The 15,325-nt window shown below is 52.6% G+C and overlaps 1 protein-coding gene across 1 annotated transcript in view; it reads left to right on the top strand.

The window, feature by feature from the left end:
* The window catches only part of chd5 (chromodomain helicase DNA binding protein 5), a 73,786-nt gene that overhangs the window by 23,744 nt on the left and 34,717 nt on the right, over nucleotides 1-15,325 (top strand). Inside the window, exons 13-20 of the mRNA XM_067970208.1 lie at nucleotides 635-835; nucleotides 3,312-3,449; nucleotides 4,270-4,391; nucleotides 7,079-7,252; nucleotides 7,345-7,486; nucleotides 10,470-10,601; nucleotides 11,427-11,544; nucleotides 14,640-14,764. Coding sequence (XP_067826309.1) covers nucleotides 635-835; nucleotides 3,312-3,449; nucleotides 4,270-4,391; nucleotides 7,079-7,252; nucleotides 7,345-7,486; nucleotides 10,470-10,601; nucleotides 11,427-11,544; nucleotides 14,640-14,764 — 1,152 coding nt within the window. The remainder of the gene's footprint in view (nucleotides 1-634; nucleotides 836-3,311; nucleotides 3,450-4,269; nucleotides 4,392-7,078; nucleotides 7,253-7,344; nucleotides 7,487-10,469; nucleotides 10,602-11,426; nucleotides 11,545-14,639; nucleotides 14,765-15,325) is intronic.

The raw sequence follows: 15,325 nt of genomic DNA, 5'->3' as shown, positions 1-15,325 counted from the left end.
GCTGTCTCTGTGTCTGTCGCTGTCTCTGTGTCTGTCGCTGTCTCTGTGTCTGTCGCTGTCTCTGTGTCTGTCGCTGTCTCCGTGTCTGTCGCTGTCTCCGTGTCTGTCGCTGTCTCCGTGTCTGTCGCTGTCTCCGTGTCTGTCGCTGTCTCCGTGTCTGTCGCTGTCTCCGTGTCTGTCGCTGTCTCCGTGTCTGTCGCTGTCGCCGTGTCTGTCTCTGTCGCCGTGTCTGTCTCTGTCGCCGTGTCTGTCTCTGTCGCCGTGTCTGTCTCTGTCGCCGTGTCTGTCTCTGTCGCCGTCTCTGCGTCTGCGTCTGCGTCTGCGTCTGTGTCTGTCGCCGTGTCTGTGTCTGTGTCTGTCGCCGTGTCTGTCGCTGTCTCTGTCGCCGTGTCTGTCTCTGTCGCCGTCTCTGCGTCTGCGTCTGCGTCTGTGTCTGTCGCCGTGTCTGTGTCTGTGTCTGTCGCCGTGTCTGTCGCTGTCTCTGTCGCCGTGTCTGTCTCTGTAGCTGTCACCTGCTCGGATTCCTAACACTAAAAAAATTGAGTAATGAGCATGGACGGATCAGTTCACTTCTGCATTACAGTCACACTGACACAAGAGTTAGAGTAACAACAAATCTGTATTATTCAATCAGGGCCACTCCAAGGGGCCTTTCCTGGTGAGTGCTCCCTTGTCCACCATTATTAATTGGGAGCGAGAGTTCACGTTGTGGGCACCGTATTTCTATGTGGTGACTTACACGGGGGACAAAGACTGCAGAGCCGTCATCCGTGAGAACGAGTTCTGCTTTGATGATAACGTAGTCAAGAGCGGGAAGAAGACCTTCAGGATGAAGGTGAGTAAATGCCATCTTGTTTGAGTAGGATCTTGGGTTGTGGGCGTCGCTGGCAATGGAGGGAATTTATTGCTCATCCCTAGTTGCCCTTGAGAAGGTGTTGGTGGGCCTTCTCCTTGAACCACTGCAGTTCGTGTGGTGAATGTGCTGTTAGGGAGGGAGTTCCAGGATTTCACCCCAGCGATGATGAAGGAATGGCGATATATGTCCAAGTTAGGATGGTGAGTGACTCTGAGGGGAACTTGGAGGTGTTGTTCCCATGCACCTGCTGCCCTTGTCCTTCTAGGTGGTAGAGATTGCGGGTTTGGGAGGTGCTGTTGAAGTAGCCTCGGTGAGTTGCTTCAGTGCACCTTGTAGACGGTACACACTGCAGCCCCGGTGCGCCGGTGGTGAAGGGAGTGAATGGCTGAGGCGGTGGATGGGCTGCCGATCGAGCGGGGACTGCTTTCTGTCGCATCTGAAAGATTTTTTTTTCTGGTACTGATTCCTTGATGGGCTGAGTTGGTAAATGAGTTGTGATCCTGAGCCCTGCAGACCAGGGCACTTCAGGCTTAATCTCTAGTTTGTGCTGAGTTGGCTGATCCCAGCTGGGACTGTGGTTGGGGCAGTGCTTTGGGCCTCAGTGATCATGGGCAAGGAAGGGAAAAACCTGTTGGGGTTCCCACTCTTGATCGCTATCCAGTGACCCCCTGAGGACGGGACTGGGCCTGGCTGTGATGCCCTCCATGACCGAATAGCTTGCCAACTCTCAATTTCTAGGCCCACGTGAAGAATGGCTGCCTGGGTTGAGGAATTGGAGGGTGACCATGAAAATGTACCCAGGACTTTCATGAGATGAGGGGAGAAAACAGGCAAATAAAATATTTTTCTTCTATCTTGGTGGGTTCATGCAGTTGTAGTTGAGAATGCATCGTGCTGAGAGAACAAAGAAGGTTCTTGATGATTCCAGTGGAACAAGTCCTTGATCATCACGGTAACTTACCGTGCATTTAAAATGAACGTATTTGTCTTTAGTTCTTGTAGGCTTGATTTTATTTGCTTACCCAGGACCTTTCTCCCCCGTTGAGTACCCTATGTGCTTGGCATGGGGCCAGTGGTTGGGATCCAATTGTCCCGTGGTGTCACATGGTCTACCTCACACTTATTGCGATAAATCAGGAGGAAGTGGCCTGGGGGGATCCTATAGTCTAGAGAGAGGGGGGAGTGGCCCCGCCTACAGTCTAGAGAGAGGGGGAGTGGCCCCGCCTACAGTCTAGAGAGAGAGGGGGGAGTGGCCCCGCCTACAGTCTAGAGAGAGAGGGGGGAGTGGCCCCGCCTACAGTCTAGAGAGAGAGGGGGGAGTGGCCACGCCTACAGTCTAGAGAGAGAGGGGGGAGTGGCCCCGCCTACAGTCTAGAGAGAGAGGGGGGAGTGGCCCCGCCTACAGTCTAGAGAGAGAGGGGGGAGTGGCCCCGCCTACAGTCTAGAGGGGGGGGAGTGGCCCCGCCTACAGTCTAGAGAGAGGGGGAAGTGGCCCCGCCTACAGTCTAGAGAGAGGGGGGAGTGGCCCCGCCTACAGTCTAGAGAGAGGGGGAAACGGCCCCGCCTACAGTCTAGAGAGAGGGGGGAGTGGCCCCGCCTACAGTCTAGAGAGAGGGGGAAATGGCCTCACCTACAGTCTAGAGAGAGGGGGGAGTGGCCCCGCCTACAGTCTAGAGAGAGGGGGGAGTGGCCCCGCCTACAGTCTAGAGAGAGGGGGGAGTGGCCCCGCCTATAGTCTAGAGAGAGGGGGGAGTGGCCCCGCCTATAGTCTAGAGAGAGGGGGGAGTGGCCCCGCCTACAGTCTAGAGAGAGGGGGAAACGGCCCCGCCTACAGTCTAGAGAGAGGGGGAAATGGCCTCACCTACAGTCTAGAGAGAGGGGGGAGTGGCCCCGCCTACAGTCTAGAGAGAGGGGGGAGTGGCCCCGCCTACAGTCTAGAGAGAGGGGGGAGTGGCCCCGCCTATAGTCTAGAGAGAGGGGGGAGTGGCCCCGCCTACAGTCTAGAGAGAGGGGGAAACGGCCTCACCTACAGTCTAGAGAGAGGGGGAAACGGCCTCACCTACAGTCTAGAGAGAGGGGGGAGTGGCCCCACCTACAATCTACAGGAGGGAACGGCCTACTTCCCAGACCACTCATCCTGCGGCCTCTCTGAATGAGATTGCCAGTTAGGGACAGTTTTGTTCAGTGGGCCAATGCCTACTGGAAGCTGGATTGAGACTGTCCAAACTCACTTCACACAGGACCTTTACAGCCAACAGACAGCCTGTCCGGACTGAATTGGAACCCAGGTTTCGGAGGGGATCTGACCCAATGCACCACCCAGCCCTCCCATAGGTTACATTTTTAAACCAACAAGAGCCTGGCCTCCCAATGAGTGAGACTCACAGGCCTGGAGTTTGCATTGTGAGCCTGTTTGGGATTTATGATGACGGGAGGAATCGTTTGCTGTTTACAGAGCGAAGCGCAAATAAAGTTTCACGTTCTGCTCACGTCGTATGAGATGATCACCATCGACCAGACGATTCTGGGATCCATAGACTGGGCGTGTCTCGTTGTCGACGAAGCTCACAGGCTGAAAAATAACCAGTCCAAAGTAAGTGTGAGGTGGTCTCGCTGCCCCTGGGCTGGGGAGAGAGGACCATCTGCCGGGAGATCCCTATCTGACGACTCCTGCTGGGAGGGGTATGTGCAGAGGTTGGATGAGGGGCTTCACAGTGGAATATCCTGCTGAGATCCACTGTCTCCTCCTATAACCCAGGCCTTGGAGAGGGTGCGGAGGAGATTTACTGGAATGGTTCCAGGGATGAGGGACTTCAGTTATGTGGAGAGACTGGAGAAGCTGGGGTTGTTCCCCTTAGAGCAGAGAAGGTTAAGGGGAGATTTGATAGAGGTGTTCAAAATCATGAAGGATTTTGATAAGAGTAAATAAGGAGAAACTGTTTCCAGTGGCAAAAGGATCAGTAACCAGAGGACACAGATTTAAAATAATTGGCAAAAGAACCAGAGGGAAGATGAGGAGACATTGTTTTTAAGCAGCGAGTTGTTATGATCTGGAACGCGCTGCCTGAAAGGGCGGTGGAAGCAGATTCAATATTTATCCAATTCCCTTTTGAAAGTTATTAATGATGGGAAAAATTTGCAGGGCAATGGGGAAAGAGCAGGGGAACGGGACTAATTGGATAGCTCTTTCAAAGGGCCGGCACAGGCACGATGGGCCGAATGGCCTCCTCCTGTGCTGTGTGATTCGATGGTTTGAAGGTGTTGATACCTTTGGGGAGGGAAGAGGGAGAGACCCTAAACAACGGCGGCAAATCACCTGTGAATTGTGTGAAATGCGGATGCAGGTCACATGATTCTCGCGATGCCGTTTGAGGGGAAGTTGTTTGTTTATTTCTCAGTGTTGAATTTCTCAGTATTTCAGGGTGCTGAATGCTTACAAGATCGATTATAAGCTGCTGCTGACTGGGACGCCGCTACAGAATAACCTGGAGGAGCTCTTCCACCTACTGAACTTCCTCACTCCTGTTCGCTTCAAGTAAGTTTTATTGTTTTAAAAATTCTGTCTTTTTTTCCCTTGACTTGCATTTCTACAGCACCTTTCACGACCTGAGGATGCCCCAAAGCGCTTTACAGACAATTAAGTATTTTTGAAATGTAGTCACTTAATGTAGGAAATGCAGCAGCCAATTTGCGCACAGCAAGATCCCACAATCAGCAATGTGATAATCACCAGATAATCTGTTTTTAGTGATGTTGGTTGAGGGTTAAATATTTGGCCAGGACACCGGGGAGAACTCCCCTGCTCGTCTTCAAATAGTGTCATTGGATCTTTTATGTCCACCTATGAGGGCAGATAGGGCCTCGGTGTAACATCTCATCCGAAAGACAGCACCTCCGACGATGCGGCACTCCCTCGCTAGTGCACTGGGAATGTCAGCCTAGATTTTCTGCTCAAGTCTCTGGAGTGGGGCTTGAACCCATGGCCTTCTGATTCAGAGGCGCGAGTGCTGCCCGCTGAGTCACGACTGACATATTTATTTAAAATTTTGCCCTTGTCACTCCTTGTCTCCCCTCCTTTCCTGAAGGTGTTGACTCTCATTGGGTTTTGCAGTCGGCCTCATGTGCCCTGCACGAGTTGCCATTCTTTGTGTGTGATCCCAGGCTGTGAGTGTTGGCTATTCGACTGTGGAGGGAGGGGAGTACAGCCGAACCCAATTGAGATTCTCATCCTAGATCCACACGCTCGCTCTGGGGGTCCACTCGGGGTTGCTGGATTGCGATCCGGGGCAGGATTGCTGGCTGATGGCGTTTTTTTTCCCCCATCTCCCTAACTCGGGGATTGTTGCTGAGCTCAGATCAGCTGACTCCGCACAGAGCAGGAGTAGGATTGGACCTGGAACCTTCCTGGCCTGTGACTCAGTGGGAGCAAAATTAAACTTCGGTGAGGGGGAGAAACGGCGTGTAATGGAGGGGGAGAAACGGGCTGTAATGGAGGGGGAGAAACGGGCTGTAATGGAGGGGGAGAAACGGGCTGTAATGGAGGTGGGGGAGATGGGCTGTAATGGAGGTGGGGGAGACGGGCTGTAATGGAGGTGGGGGAGACGGGCTGTAATGGAGGTGGGGGAGACGGGCTGTAATGGAGGTGGGGGAGACGGGCTGTAATGGAGGTGGGGGAGACGGGCTGTAATGGAGGTGGGGGAGACGGGCTGTAATGGAGGTGGGGGAGACGGGCTGTAATGGAGGTGGGGGAGACGGGCTGTAATGGAGGTGGGGGAGACGGGCTGTAATGGAGGTGGGGGAGACGGGCTGTAATGGAGGTGGGGGAGACGGGCTGTAATGGAGGTGGGGGAGACGGGCTGTAATGGAGGTGGGGGAGACGGGCTGTAATGGAGGTGGGGGAGACGGGCTGTAATGGAGGTGGGGGAGACGGGCTGTAATGGAGGTGGGGGAGACGGGCTGTAATGGAGGTGGGGGAGACGGGCTGTAATGGAGGTGGGGGAGACGGGCTGTAATGGAGGTGGGGGAGACGGGCTGTAATGGAGGTGGGGGAGACGGGCTGTAATGGAGGTGGGGGAGACGGGCTGTAATGGAGGTGGGGGAGACGGGCTGTAATGGAGGTGGGGGAGACGGGCTGTAATGGAGGTGGGGGAGACTGGCTGTAATGGAGGTGGGGGAGACTGGCTGTAATGGAGGTGGGGGAGACTGGCTGTAATGGAGGTGGGGGAGACGGGCTGTAATGGAGGTGGGGGAGACGGGCTGTAATGGAGGTGGGGGAGACGGGCTGTAATGGAGGTGGGGGAGACGGGCTGTAATGGAGGTGGGGGAGACGGGCTGTAATGGAGGTGGGGGAGACGGGCTGTAATGGAGGTGGGGGAGACGGGCTGTAATGGAGGTGGGGGAGACGGGCTGTAATGGAGGTGGGGGAGACGGGCTGTAATGGAGGTGGGGGAGACGGGCTGTAATGGAGGTGGGGGAGACGGGCTGTAATGGAGGTGGGGGAGACGGGCTGTAATGGAGGTGGGGGAGACGGGCTGTAATGGAGGTGGGGGAGACGGGCTGTAATGGAAGGTGGAAACGGGCTGTAATGGAAGGTGGAAACGGGCTGTAATGGAAGGTGGAAACGGGCTGTAATGGAAGGTGGGGAGACGGGCTGTAATGGAGGGGGGAGACGGGCTGTAATGGAGGGGGAGACGGGCTGTAATGAATTGGCCGCCTGTATTACACGCTGCTTCCCTGGAGACGAGAATCGTGCGCGGTGTGGCCGGGGGTCGATTTGTTTCAGTCCGTTTTGCGCCCCCACCAATGTTGAATTTCACCCCCAGCGTTACGTGGGACAGCGGAGGTGCCTTTTGGGAGATATCTTCTGTTCTTCCTGCTTTGCCTCTGACAGGGATCAGGAACTTGCTGTGTTGGGGCTGCGACTGTAGCCCCACTTGCTGGCACGCTGCACTGGAGCCTTGCTGCACTGCTGCTCGGGAGTACAGATGTCAGGGAGAGGCTGGAATAAAGGTGGTGGGGGCAGGTTGGAGCCTCAGTACGAGTGGCTGGCTCCCCTGGTGATCCTGCCTTTGACTGAAGAGGGGGTTGGAGGTGGGGCTGGAGTTTGAGTTGTCAGCCGTGGGACTGCTTTGAGATGGGCATTGCCGGATGGGTCTTTAAGCAGACGGAGTCCAGCTCCGGCGAAATGAGATGGCAGCAGTGACTGTTATTATTTTGTTGCAGTAACCTGGAAGGTTTCCTGGAGGAGTTTGCAGATATCTCGAAGGAGGACCAGATTAAGAAACTGCACGACCTCCTGGGGCCCCACATGCTGAGACGCCTCAAGGCCGATGTCTTTAAGAACATGCCGTCAAAGACCGAACTGATTGTCCGCGTGGAGCTGAGCTCGATGCAGAAGTAAGTCAGAAAGAAGCCGAGCAGTAAATCTGCATCCAAGTGTGAACAGCTCGTGCTCACTTTCTGCTTCTTATATTTGTGTGTCCTGGCAGGAAATATTACAAGTTCATCTTGACCAAGAATTTTGAGGCCCTGAATTCGAAAGGAGGTGGGAATCAGGTGTCGCTACTCAACATCATGATGGATCTGAAGAAATGTTGCAACCATCCCTACCTATTCCCAGTGGCTGCAGTGGTACGTATCGAGAGGGCAGAACAGGGGACTCTCCAAAGGGGTCGGAGAGATACACCCAGCCCCTAACTCGGTGTTAGTTTGGTTCAGTTCACTCATTTACCTCTTGAGTCAGAAGGTCGTAGGCTCAAGCTCCACCCCAGAGACTTATATAGAATTACATCAAACTTTACAGCACAGAAACAGGCCATTCGGTCCATGCCTGTGTTTATGCTCCACACGAGCCTCCTCCCACTCTGTTTATTCCATCTCACCCTGTCAGCATATCCTTCTATTCCTTTGTCCTTTGTGTTCATCTAGCTTCCCCTTAAATCCATCGATCGCCTCAACTACTCCATGTGGTAGCGAGCTCCACATTCTCACCGCTTAAACACCTAATCCAAGCTGACACTCTCAGTGCAGTACTGAGGGAGCGCTGCACTGTCGGAGGGTCAGTACTGAGGGAGCGCTGCACTGTCGGAGGCTCAGTACTGAGGGAGCGCTGCACTGTCGGAGGGTCAGTACTGAGGGAGTGCAGCACTGTCGGAGGGTCAGTACTGAGGGAGCGCTGCACTGTCGGAGGGTCAGTACTGAGGGAGCGCTGCACTGTCGGAGGGTCAGTACTGAGGGAGCGCTGCACTGTCGGAGGGTCAGTACTGAGGGAGTGCAGCACTGTCGGAGGGTCAGTACTGAGGGAGCGCCGCACTGTCGGAGGGTCAGTACTGAGGGAGCGCCGCACAGTCGGAGGGTCAGTACTGAGGGAGCGCCGCACTGTCGGAGGGTCAGTACTGAGGGAGCGCCGCACTGTCGGAGGGTCAGTACTGAGGGAGCGCCGCACTGTCGGAGGGTCAGTACTGAGGGAGCGCCGCACTGTCGGAGGGTCAGTACTGAGGGAGCGCCGCACAGTCGGAGGGTCAGTACTGAGGGAGTGCCGCACTGTCGGAGGGTCAGTACTGAGGGAGCGCCGCACTGTCGGAGGGTCAGTATTGAGGGAGCGCCGCACTGTCGGAGGGTCAGTATTGAGGGAGCGCCGCACTGTCGGAGGGTCAGTACTGAGGGAGTGCTGCACTGTCGGAGGGTCAGTACTGAGGGAGTGCTGCACTGTCGGAGGGTCAGTACTGAGGGAGCGCTGCACTGTCGGAGGGTCAGTACTGAGGGAGCGCTGCCCTGTCGGAGGGTCAGTACTGAGGGAGCGCTGCCCTGTCGGAGGGTCAGTACTGAGGGAGCGCTGCCCTGTCGGAGGGTCAGTACTGAGGGAGCGCTGCCCTGTCGGAGGGTCAGTACTGAGGGAGCGCTGCCCTGTCGGAGGGTCAGTACTGAGGGAGCGCTGCCCTGTCGGAGGGTCAGTACTGAGGGAGCGCTGCACTGTCGGAGGGTCAGTACTGAGGGAGCGCTGCCCTGTCGGAGGGTCAGTACTGAGGGAGCGCTGCCCTGTCGGAGGGTCAGTACTGAGGGAGCGCTGCCCTGTCGGAGGGTCCGTACTAAGGGAGCGCTGCACTGTCGGAGGGTCAGTACGGAGGGAGTGCTGCACTGTTGGCGGTGCCATCCTTTGGATGAGCCGAATGCAGCACCAAGTTGAACAGGAGCTGTGCAGCCCTCTAGTGCCCTGTCTGTGTTGCCACTCTTCATGGTCGAGCCAACGCAGTGAGTGTTGGAAGGCCATTCGATCATAGGGGGTAATACAGCGTAGCCCGATCCTGTTCTTGGGTCTTTAAGCAGTTGGAGTCACAAAGGGGAGTGGGAATCTGGAATTCTCTCCCCCAAAAAGCTGTTAAGGCTGGGGATCAATTGAAAATTTCAAAACTGAGATTGATGGATTTTTGTTTGGTCAGGGTATTAAGGGTTACAGAACCAAGGTGGGTAAATGGAGTTCAGATACAGATCAGCCATGATCTAATTAAATGATGGAACAGACTCAAGGGGCTGAATGGCCTCCTCCTGTTCCTATGTTCTTACCCTGCGCATTCGGTGCGAGTCTCTGGATAGTGATCAGGAGCAGGAGCCCTGGCTAATTTCCCCCCTTCTTAACCCAGAGGCACTGCAGCCAATTAATGCCCCCCACACCTTGCCTGGCTAAGATCAGGTAACTCAGTGCAGACTGGGGACTGAAGTTGGGCTCAGTTAATCAGGGGAATCTGATTTATACAGTTAGGATGGATTGAAGTTAAGGAATGAAGTTGTACAGTTGCTGGAGCATTTTCACCCCAGAGGTTTGAATCAAGCCCTGACTGATAGAGGGAGTAGATTTTCATCCTATCAGCTGGGCCCAGAATATGATGTGTGAGATGTTCCCAGTCTGGCGCAAAGCAGCCAGTAACTCAGCACAGCTTGGCAGTCTGACTGTACCACACAGTTTGCATTGAGGAAACCTCTGTTGTGTAATACAGGTAACGGTCGTTATATTACTGGACTAGTAATCCAGAGAGAGTGAGTTCAAATCCCACCACAGCAGTTTGAGAATTTGAATTCAGTTTTTAAAAACTTGGAAATAAAAATCTGGTCTCAGTAAAAGTGACCATGAGGCTGTTGGATTGTCGGAAAAACCCAACTGGTTCACTAATGTCCTTTAGGGAAGGAAACCTGCCGTCCTTACCCGGTCTGGGCCTATATGTGACTCCAGTCCCCACACCAACATGGTTGACTCTTAATGGCCCTCTGATGTGGGCCTAGCAAGACTCTGTTGTATCAAAATGGCTGGTTCAAGAAGAAGGCCCACCACCACCTTCTCAAGGAGCAGCTAGGGAATGGGGAATAAATGCCGGCCTCGCCAGCGACGCCCACATCCCCAGAATGAATAAAATGGAGCTCTGATATGTCGAACAGGGATCGCTGCTGCATCCAAACTTCCCTGAGGAATTGGTGCTTTGGAGAGAGGAGCGGAGGGGCCCCCCTGTGTCCAGGGTGGGGGAGGGAAGGGGGGTTGTGACTTCACAGTCCAGCTGTGTACCTGGAACCCCGCTGCCTGGAAGCTGTGTTAACCGCGCTGTTGCCTTGCTTGTGTTGACAGGAAGCCCCAGTGCTGCCAAATGGATCATATGATGGGAACTCGCTGGTGAAGTCCTCTGGGAAACTGATACTCCTGCAGAAGATGTTGAAGAAGCTGCACAGCCAAGGCCACAGGGTGCTGATCTTCTCTCAGGTAACCCGGGGTCGCATCGGATAGGCTCCCTCACCCCTCCGGCCCCCGCTGGGGTACTGAGCCTGGAGGGTCCTGGGTTAGGTCCCCAGTCTGAGCTCGACCGCGGCAGGAGTTGTGTTCTGTAATTGGCTCGGGAGGGGGAAGATCAGCCAGTGCTCCCGCTCTCTCTCCCTCTCCCTGTCCAGTGGGAGTCCTGCTGGGGACGTGCCTATTAACGTGTTTGGACACGGACGGCCAGCCTTCTCCGAGTTCTGCCCAAAGGTGCCAGTTTTGCTCAGTGGTGGTGCTCTCGTTCAAGTCCCATTCCAGAGACTGGAGCCCCTAATCCAGGCTGACACTCCCAGCGCAATACTGAGGGAGTGCTGCGTTGTCAGAGGCGCTGTCTTTCGGATGAGACGTTAAACCGAGGCCCCGTCTGCCCTTTCAGGTGGACGTAAAAGATCCCAAGGCCATTATTGGAAGAAGAGCAGGGGAGTTCTCTGGGTATCCTAACCAACATTTCACCCTAAACCAACATCCCAAAATAGATTAGTCGGACATTTATCTTATTGCTGGTGGGATCGTGCTCTGCACAAACTGGCTGCCACATTTGCCGACATTACAACAGTGATTACAGTTCAAAATACTTCGTTGACGGCAAAGGAAGGGGCCATGGAGGGATTTGAAAACAAGGATGAGAATTTTAAAAACCAAGATGTTGCCAGACCGGGACCCATTGTAGGTCAGTGAACAGAGGGGGTGAGGGGTGAACGGGTCTTGGTGTGAGTTCGGATACGGAACCTAGGGATGCTGTTGTGGATAAAAGTGCTGTTTTTTGACTGACAGATGACTAAAATGCTGGATCTGCTGGAGGACTTCCTGGAGTATGACGGATATAAATACGAGCGGATTGATGGGAGCATCACTGGGAATCAGCGCCAGGAGGCTATTGACCGGTTTAATGGTGAGCAGGAGCTGTCGCTTTAGAGGGAGCATTTTTTTTCTTTTTATGTAGATGTTAGAAAATCAATAACCTACCTTTCACCCAGTGATAGTGTCAAGTATTTTACAATTGAGGAGGCCCCAGGTCAGATGAGCTGGAAAACTCCCTCCCTCCCCACTACCCCAGCAAAATACACCCGACTCCCTCCCCACTACCCCAGCAAAATACACCCGACTCCCTCCCCACTACCCCAGCAAAATACACCCGACTCCCTCCCCACTACCCCAGCAAAATACACCCGACTCCCTCCCCACTACCCCAGCAAAATACACCCGACTCCCTCCCCACTACCCCAGCAAAATACACCCGACTCCCTCCCCACTACCCCAGCAAAATACACCCGACTCCACATTACCCCAGCAAAATACACCCGACTCCCTCCCCACTACCCCAGCAAAATACACCCGACTCCCTCCCCACTCCCTCCGCAAAATACACCCGACTCCACATTACCCCAGCAAAATACACCCGACTCCCTCCCCACTACCCCAGCAAAATACACCCGACTCCCTCCCCACTCCCTCCGCAAAATACACCCGACTCCACATTACCCCAGCAAAATACACCCGACTCCCTCCCCACTACCCCAGCAAAATACGTTCGACTTAGGCTGCAGTTAGAATATTGGGCTGGAACTTCGCACAAATGACATCTCGCTCTTAACCTCCTCGTTATTTTTAAGAACTTGCTGCATTTACACATTAATTGCCCATTAAACTCACCATCAAAAGTTTAGTCTAGTAATTAACAGCGAAAGTACCGTTTTAATTGTTAATGACTGTCAATCAACCTCTCTGGCCCAGAAAGTGATCGTTTTAAATTGTGGCGTCTCATTCCTTCAGGTAGTGGAATTGTTGGAGATTTAAAAATGTCAAATTTTAAATTTTGCATTTTGTTTTCTTACTTTTCCTTTCGGTCCCCTTTTTTCTCTCTCTCTTAATCCAATCTTTCTTTCCCTCTCTTTATTTCTCTTTCTGTACCTGATTTGACTCCAATTCACCCTCCTTCTCGTTCCTCTGTTTCTTTCTCAATCTTTAAATCTCCTTGGTTAAGGAGATAGACTGTCGGTCCCGTCGTTCACTGAGGTCCCAGATGGCCCGTTCCTCCCAATATCAGCTCGCACTTCCAGCAAGTTACGGCGGAAATATTTTTTTGAGCTGAAGGGTGCAGGAAAATGTCTAACTAACGGGGCGGAGTGCGAGATGCCCCACTCCAGCGAGATCCAGCCCATTGTGTCCAGTTCCGGGCGTCTTTACTTTAGGAAAGATGTCACGGGCATGGAGAGGATGCAGAAGGGATCCTGAGGATGAGAGGCGTTACTTATGAGGAGAGACGAGAAAATAAGAACAAAGAGGCGATCTGATGGAGATGCTCACTGTTATGAGGGGTTTTGATGAGGAACATCAGGAAAAACTATTTCCACAGGTCGGTCGGTGAGTGGGTAATTGGAGGGAATAAACTTAACATAATCTCCAAAAGAACGAAGATGAGAGATGAGGAGAAGTCTTTAAAAGCAGAATGTTAGGACGTGGAAACTCGACCAGAAACAGTGACGGCAGCAAAGGGAAGTGTATAAATATTTACATAGAATTACATAGAATTTTACAGCTCAGAAACAGGCCATTCGGCCCAACTAGTCCATGCTCCTCACGAGCCTCCTCCCATCCTTACTTCATCTCACCCTATCAGTATATCCTTCTATTCCTTTCTCCCTCACCTGTTTATCTAGCTTCCGCTTAAATGCTTTTATGCAGATATTTGAAAAAGAAACATTTTAAAAAGGCCTGGGGAATGGCACTAAGTAAATAGCTCTTTTCAGAGAGCTGGCACGGGCAGGATGGGCAATCATGTAACCTACTGGGAGAGGCAAAACAAAACAGATTAAAAACCCAAGGCCAATAAGGGGAAAAATCAGGAAAATTCCTCTCTGATCTTAGGCGATCAAAACTAGTTGAGGAGACCACTTTGACCATGTTGACATTGCCTGGTATTCCGACCACCTTCTATAAGATGTGATTTCCTCCCCGGCCAGGAACTAGCTCTTTGAGGGTTTGCAGAGAGTCAGCACTCACTGTGTGAGCTGGCAACTCTACTATCCTCTGGGTATAGAAGGACTGTCCAACATCTAACCCAGCCCTGCCCTGGAGTAACTTAGACACATGCTCCCTGGTCTCCCTCAACCTATCAAATTGAAGTAATTGATCACTGGGAACACAATCGAGCCCTTTAACTATTTTATATACCCTGTGTCACTTCACTTTGAAGTCTACAACAACAACTTGCATTTATATAGCGCCTTTAAGGTAGTAAAACGTCCCAGGGCGCTTCACAGGAGCGATTATCAAACAAAACTTGACTCCGGGCCACATAAGGAGATATTAAGACTGGAGCTTGGTCACCAAAGTATGTTTTAAGGAGCATCTTAAAGGAGGAGAGAGAGGTAGAGAGGCGGAGAGGTTTCGGGAGGGAATTCCAGATTCGCATTTCATGTTCCAGATACCGAGCTCTAAAGTGAATGGACCCAGCACTTCTAAGCCCATCTGAGTGGCTAAGATCATTTAAGTTGGGAATCATTCTTGTGGCTCTCCTCTGAACCTTTTCCAATGCCTAGGCTGTTCAGGGGTGATGTCAGGAAGCACTTTGTCACACAAAGGGGAGTGGAAATCTGGAACTCTCTCCCCCAAAAAAGCTGTTGAGGCTGGGGATCAATTGAAAATTTCAAAACTGAGATTGATAGATTTTTGTTGGGTAAGGGTATTAAGGGATATGGAACCAAGGCAGGTAAATGAAGTAAAGATATAGATCAGCCATGATAATTGGATGGCAGAACAGGCTGGAGGGGCTGAATGGCCTCCTATTCCTTTGTTCCTTCCAATGCCTCTATCACCCACCACTTGCACATGGTCCTGGAAGGAAGTAACGAGAAAAAGAGAGGGGGCAGAAGTGCGGAGAGAAAAGTAAAACCAAATTACTCCCTGGCCCCTGTGGATTTGTACAGTCTGGCTTCGGCTATCGGATGCTCTCTGATCCCTTTGCCTTTCTTGCTCCCCACACAGCTCCTGGAGCCCAGCAGTTCTGTTTCCTTCTGTCCACTCGAGCTGGGGGTCTGGGCATTAACCTGGCCACCGCAGACACTGTTGTCATCTATGACTCGGATTGGAACCCTCACAACGACATTCAGGTCAGCAGCAAGCGTCGCCCCGGAGTTCGAAAGTTACTTGCATTTTTGCTTTTTTAAAAAAAAAATTGCTGTGTAGAGTCTGATGCTGGTGTTGCCGGGGGTTACACCACAGGTTCAGTTCAAATCCAAATTGAATTCGGTCGATCTGGCGCCAGATAAAATGACCATGAAAGTTGCCGGATTGTTGTAAAAAAAAACCAACAGATTCATTAATGTCCTTCGGGGAAGAGAACCTTACCCCGCCTGGTCTACACGTAACTCCAGTCCCCACAGCACACGGCTCACCCTTAATGCCCTCAGAACTGAGAGCAACTAGCGATGGGCAGTAAATGCGGCCTTGCCAACGTCAGCCACATCCCCAGAGCAAATAGTTTTTAAAAAGGTCTCCTGGGTCTTCTGATGTTCCTTTGGTTGGTAGAGGGATCAGAAGGGCTTTGGAGAGGCCATGTGTGGGATGGTGAGTGATTCAGTTAAAAGTTCTGCAAATAAAAAACTGGTATTTCTAAAAGTGACCTTGAAGCTGTCTGATTGTGGTTAAAAACTCCAACTGGTTCACTAATG

This window comes from Heptranchias perlo, chromosome 32 (assembly GCF_035084215.1).
Source record: "Heptranchias perlo isolate sHepPer1 chromosome 32, sHepPer1.hap1, whole genome shotgun sequence".
NCBI lineage: Eukaryota > Metazoa > Chordata > Chondrichthyes > Hexanchiformes > Hexanchidae > Heptranchias > Heptranchias perlo.
Note: the sequence above shows the minus strand (reverse complement) of the source record. Positions and strands in the feature narration are given on the sequence as shown.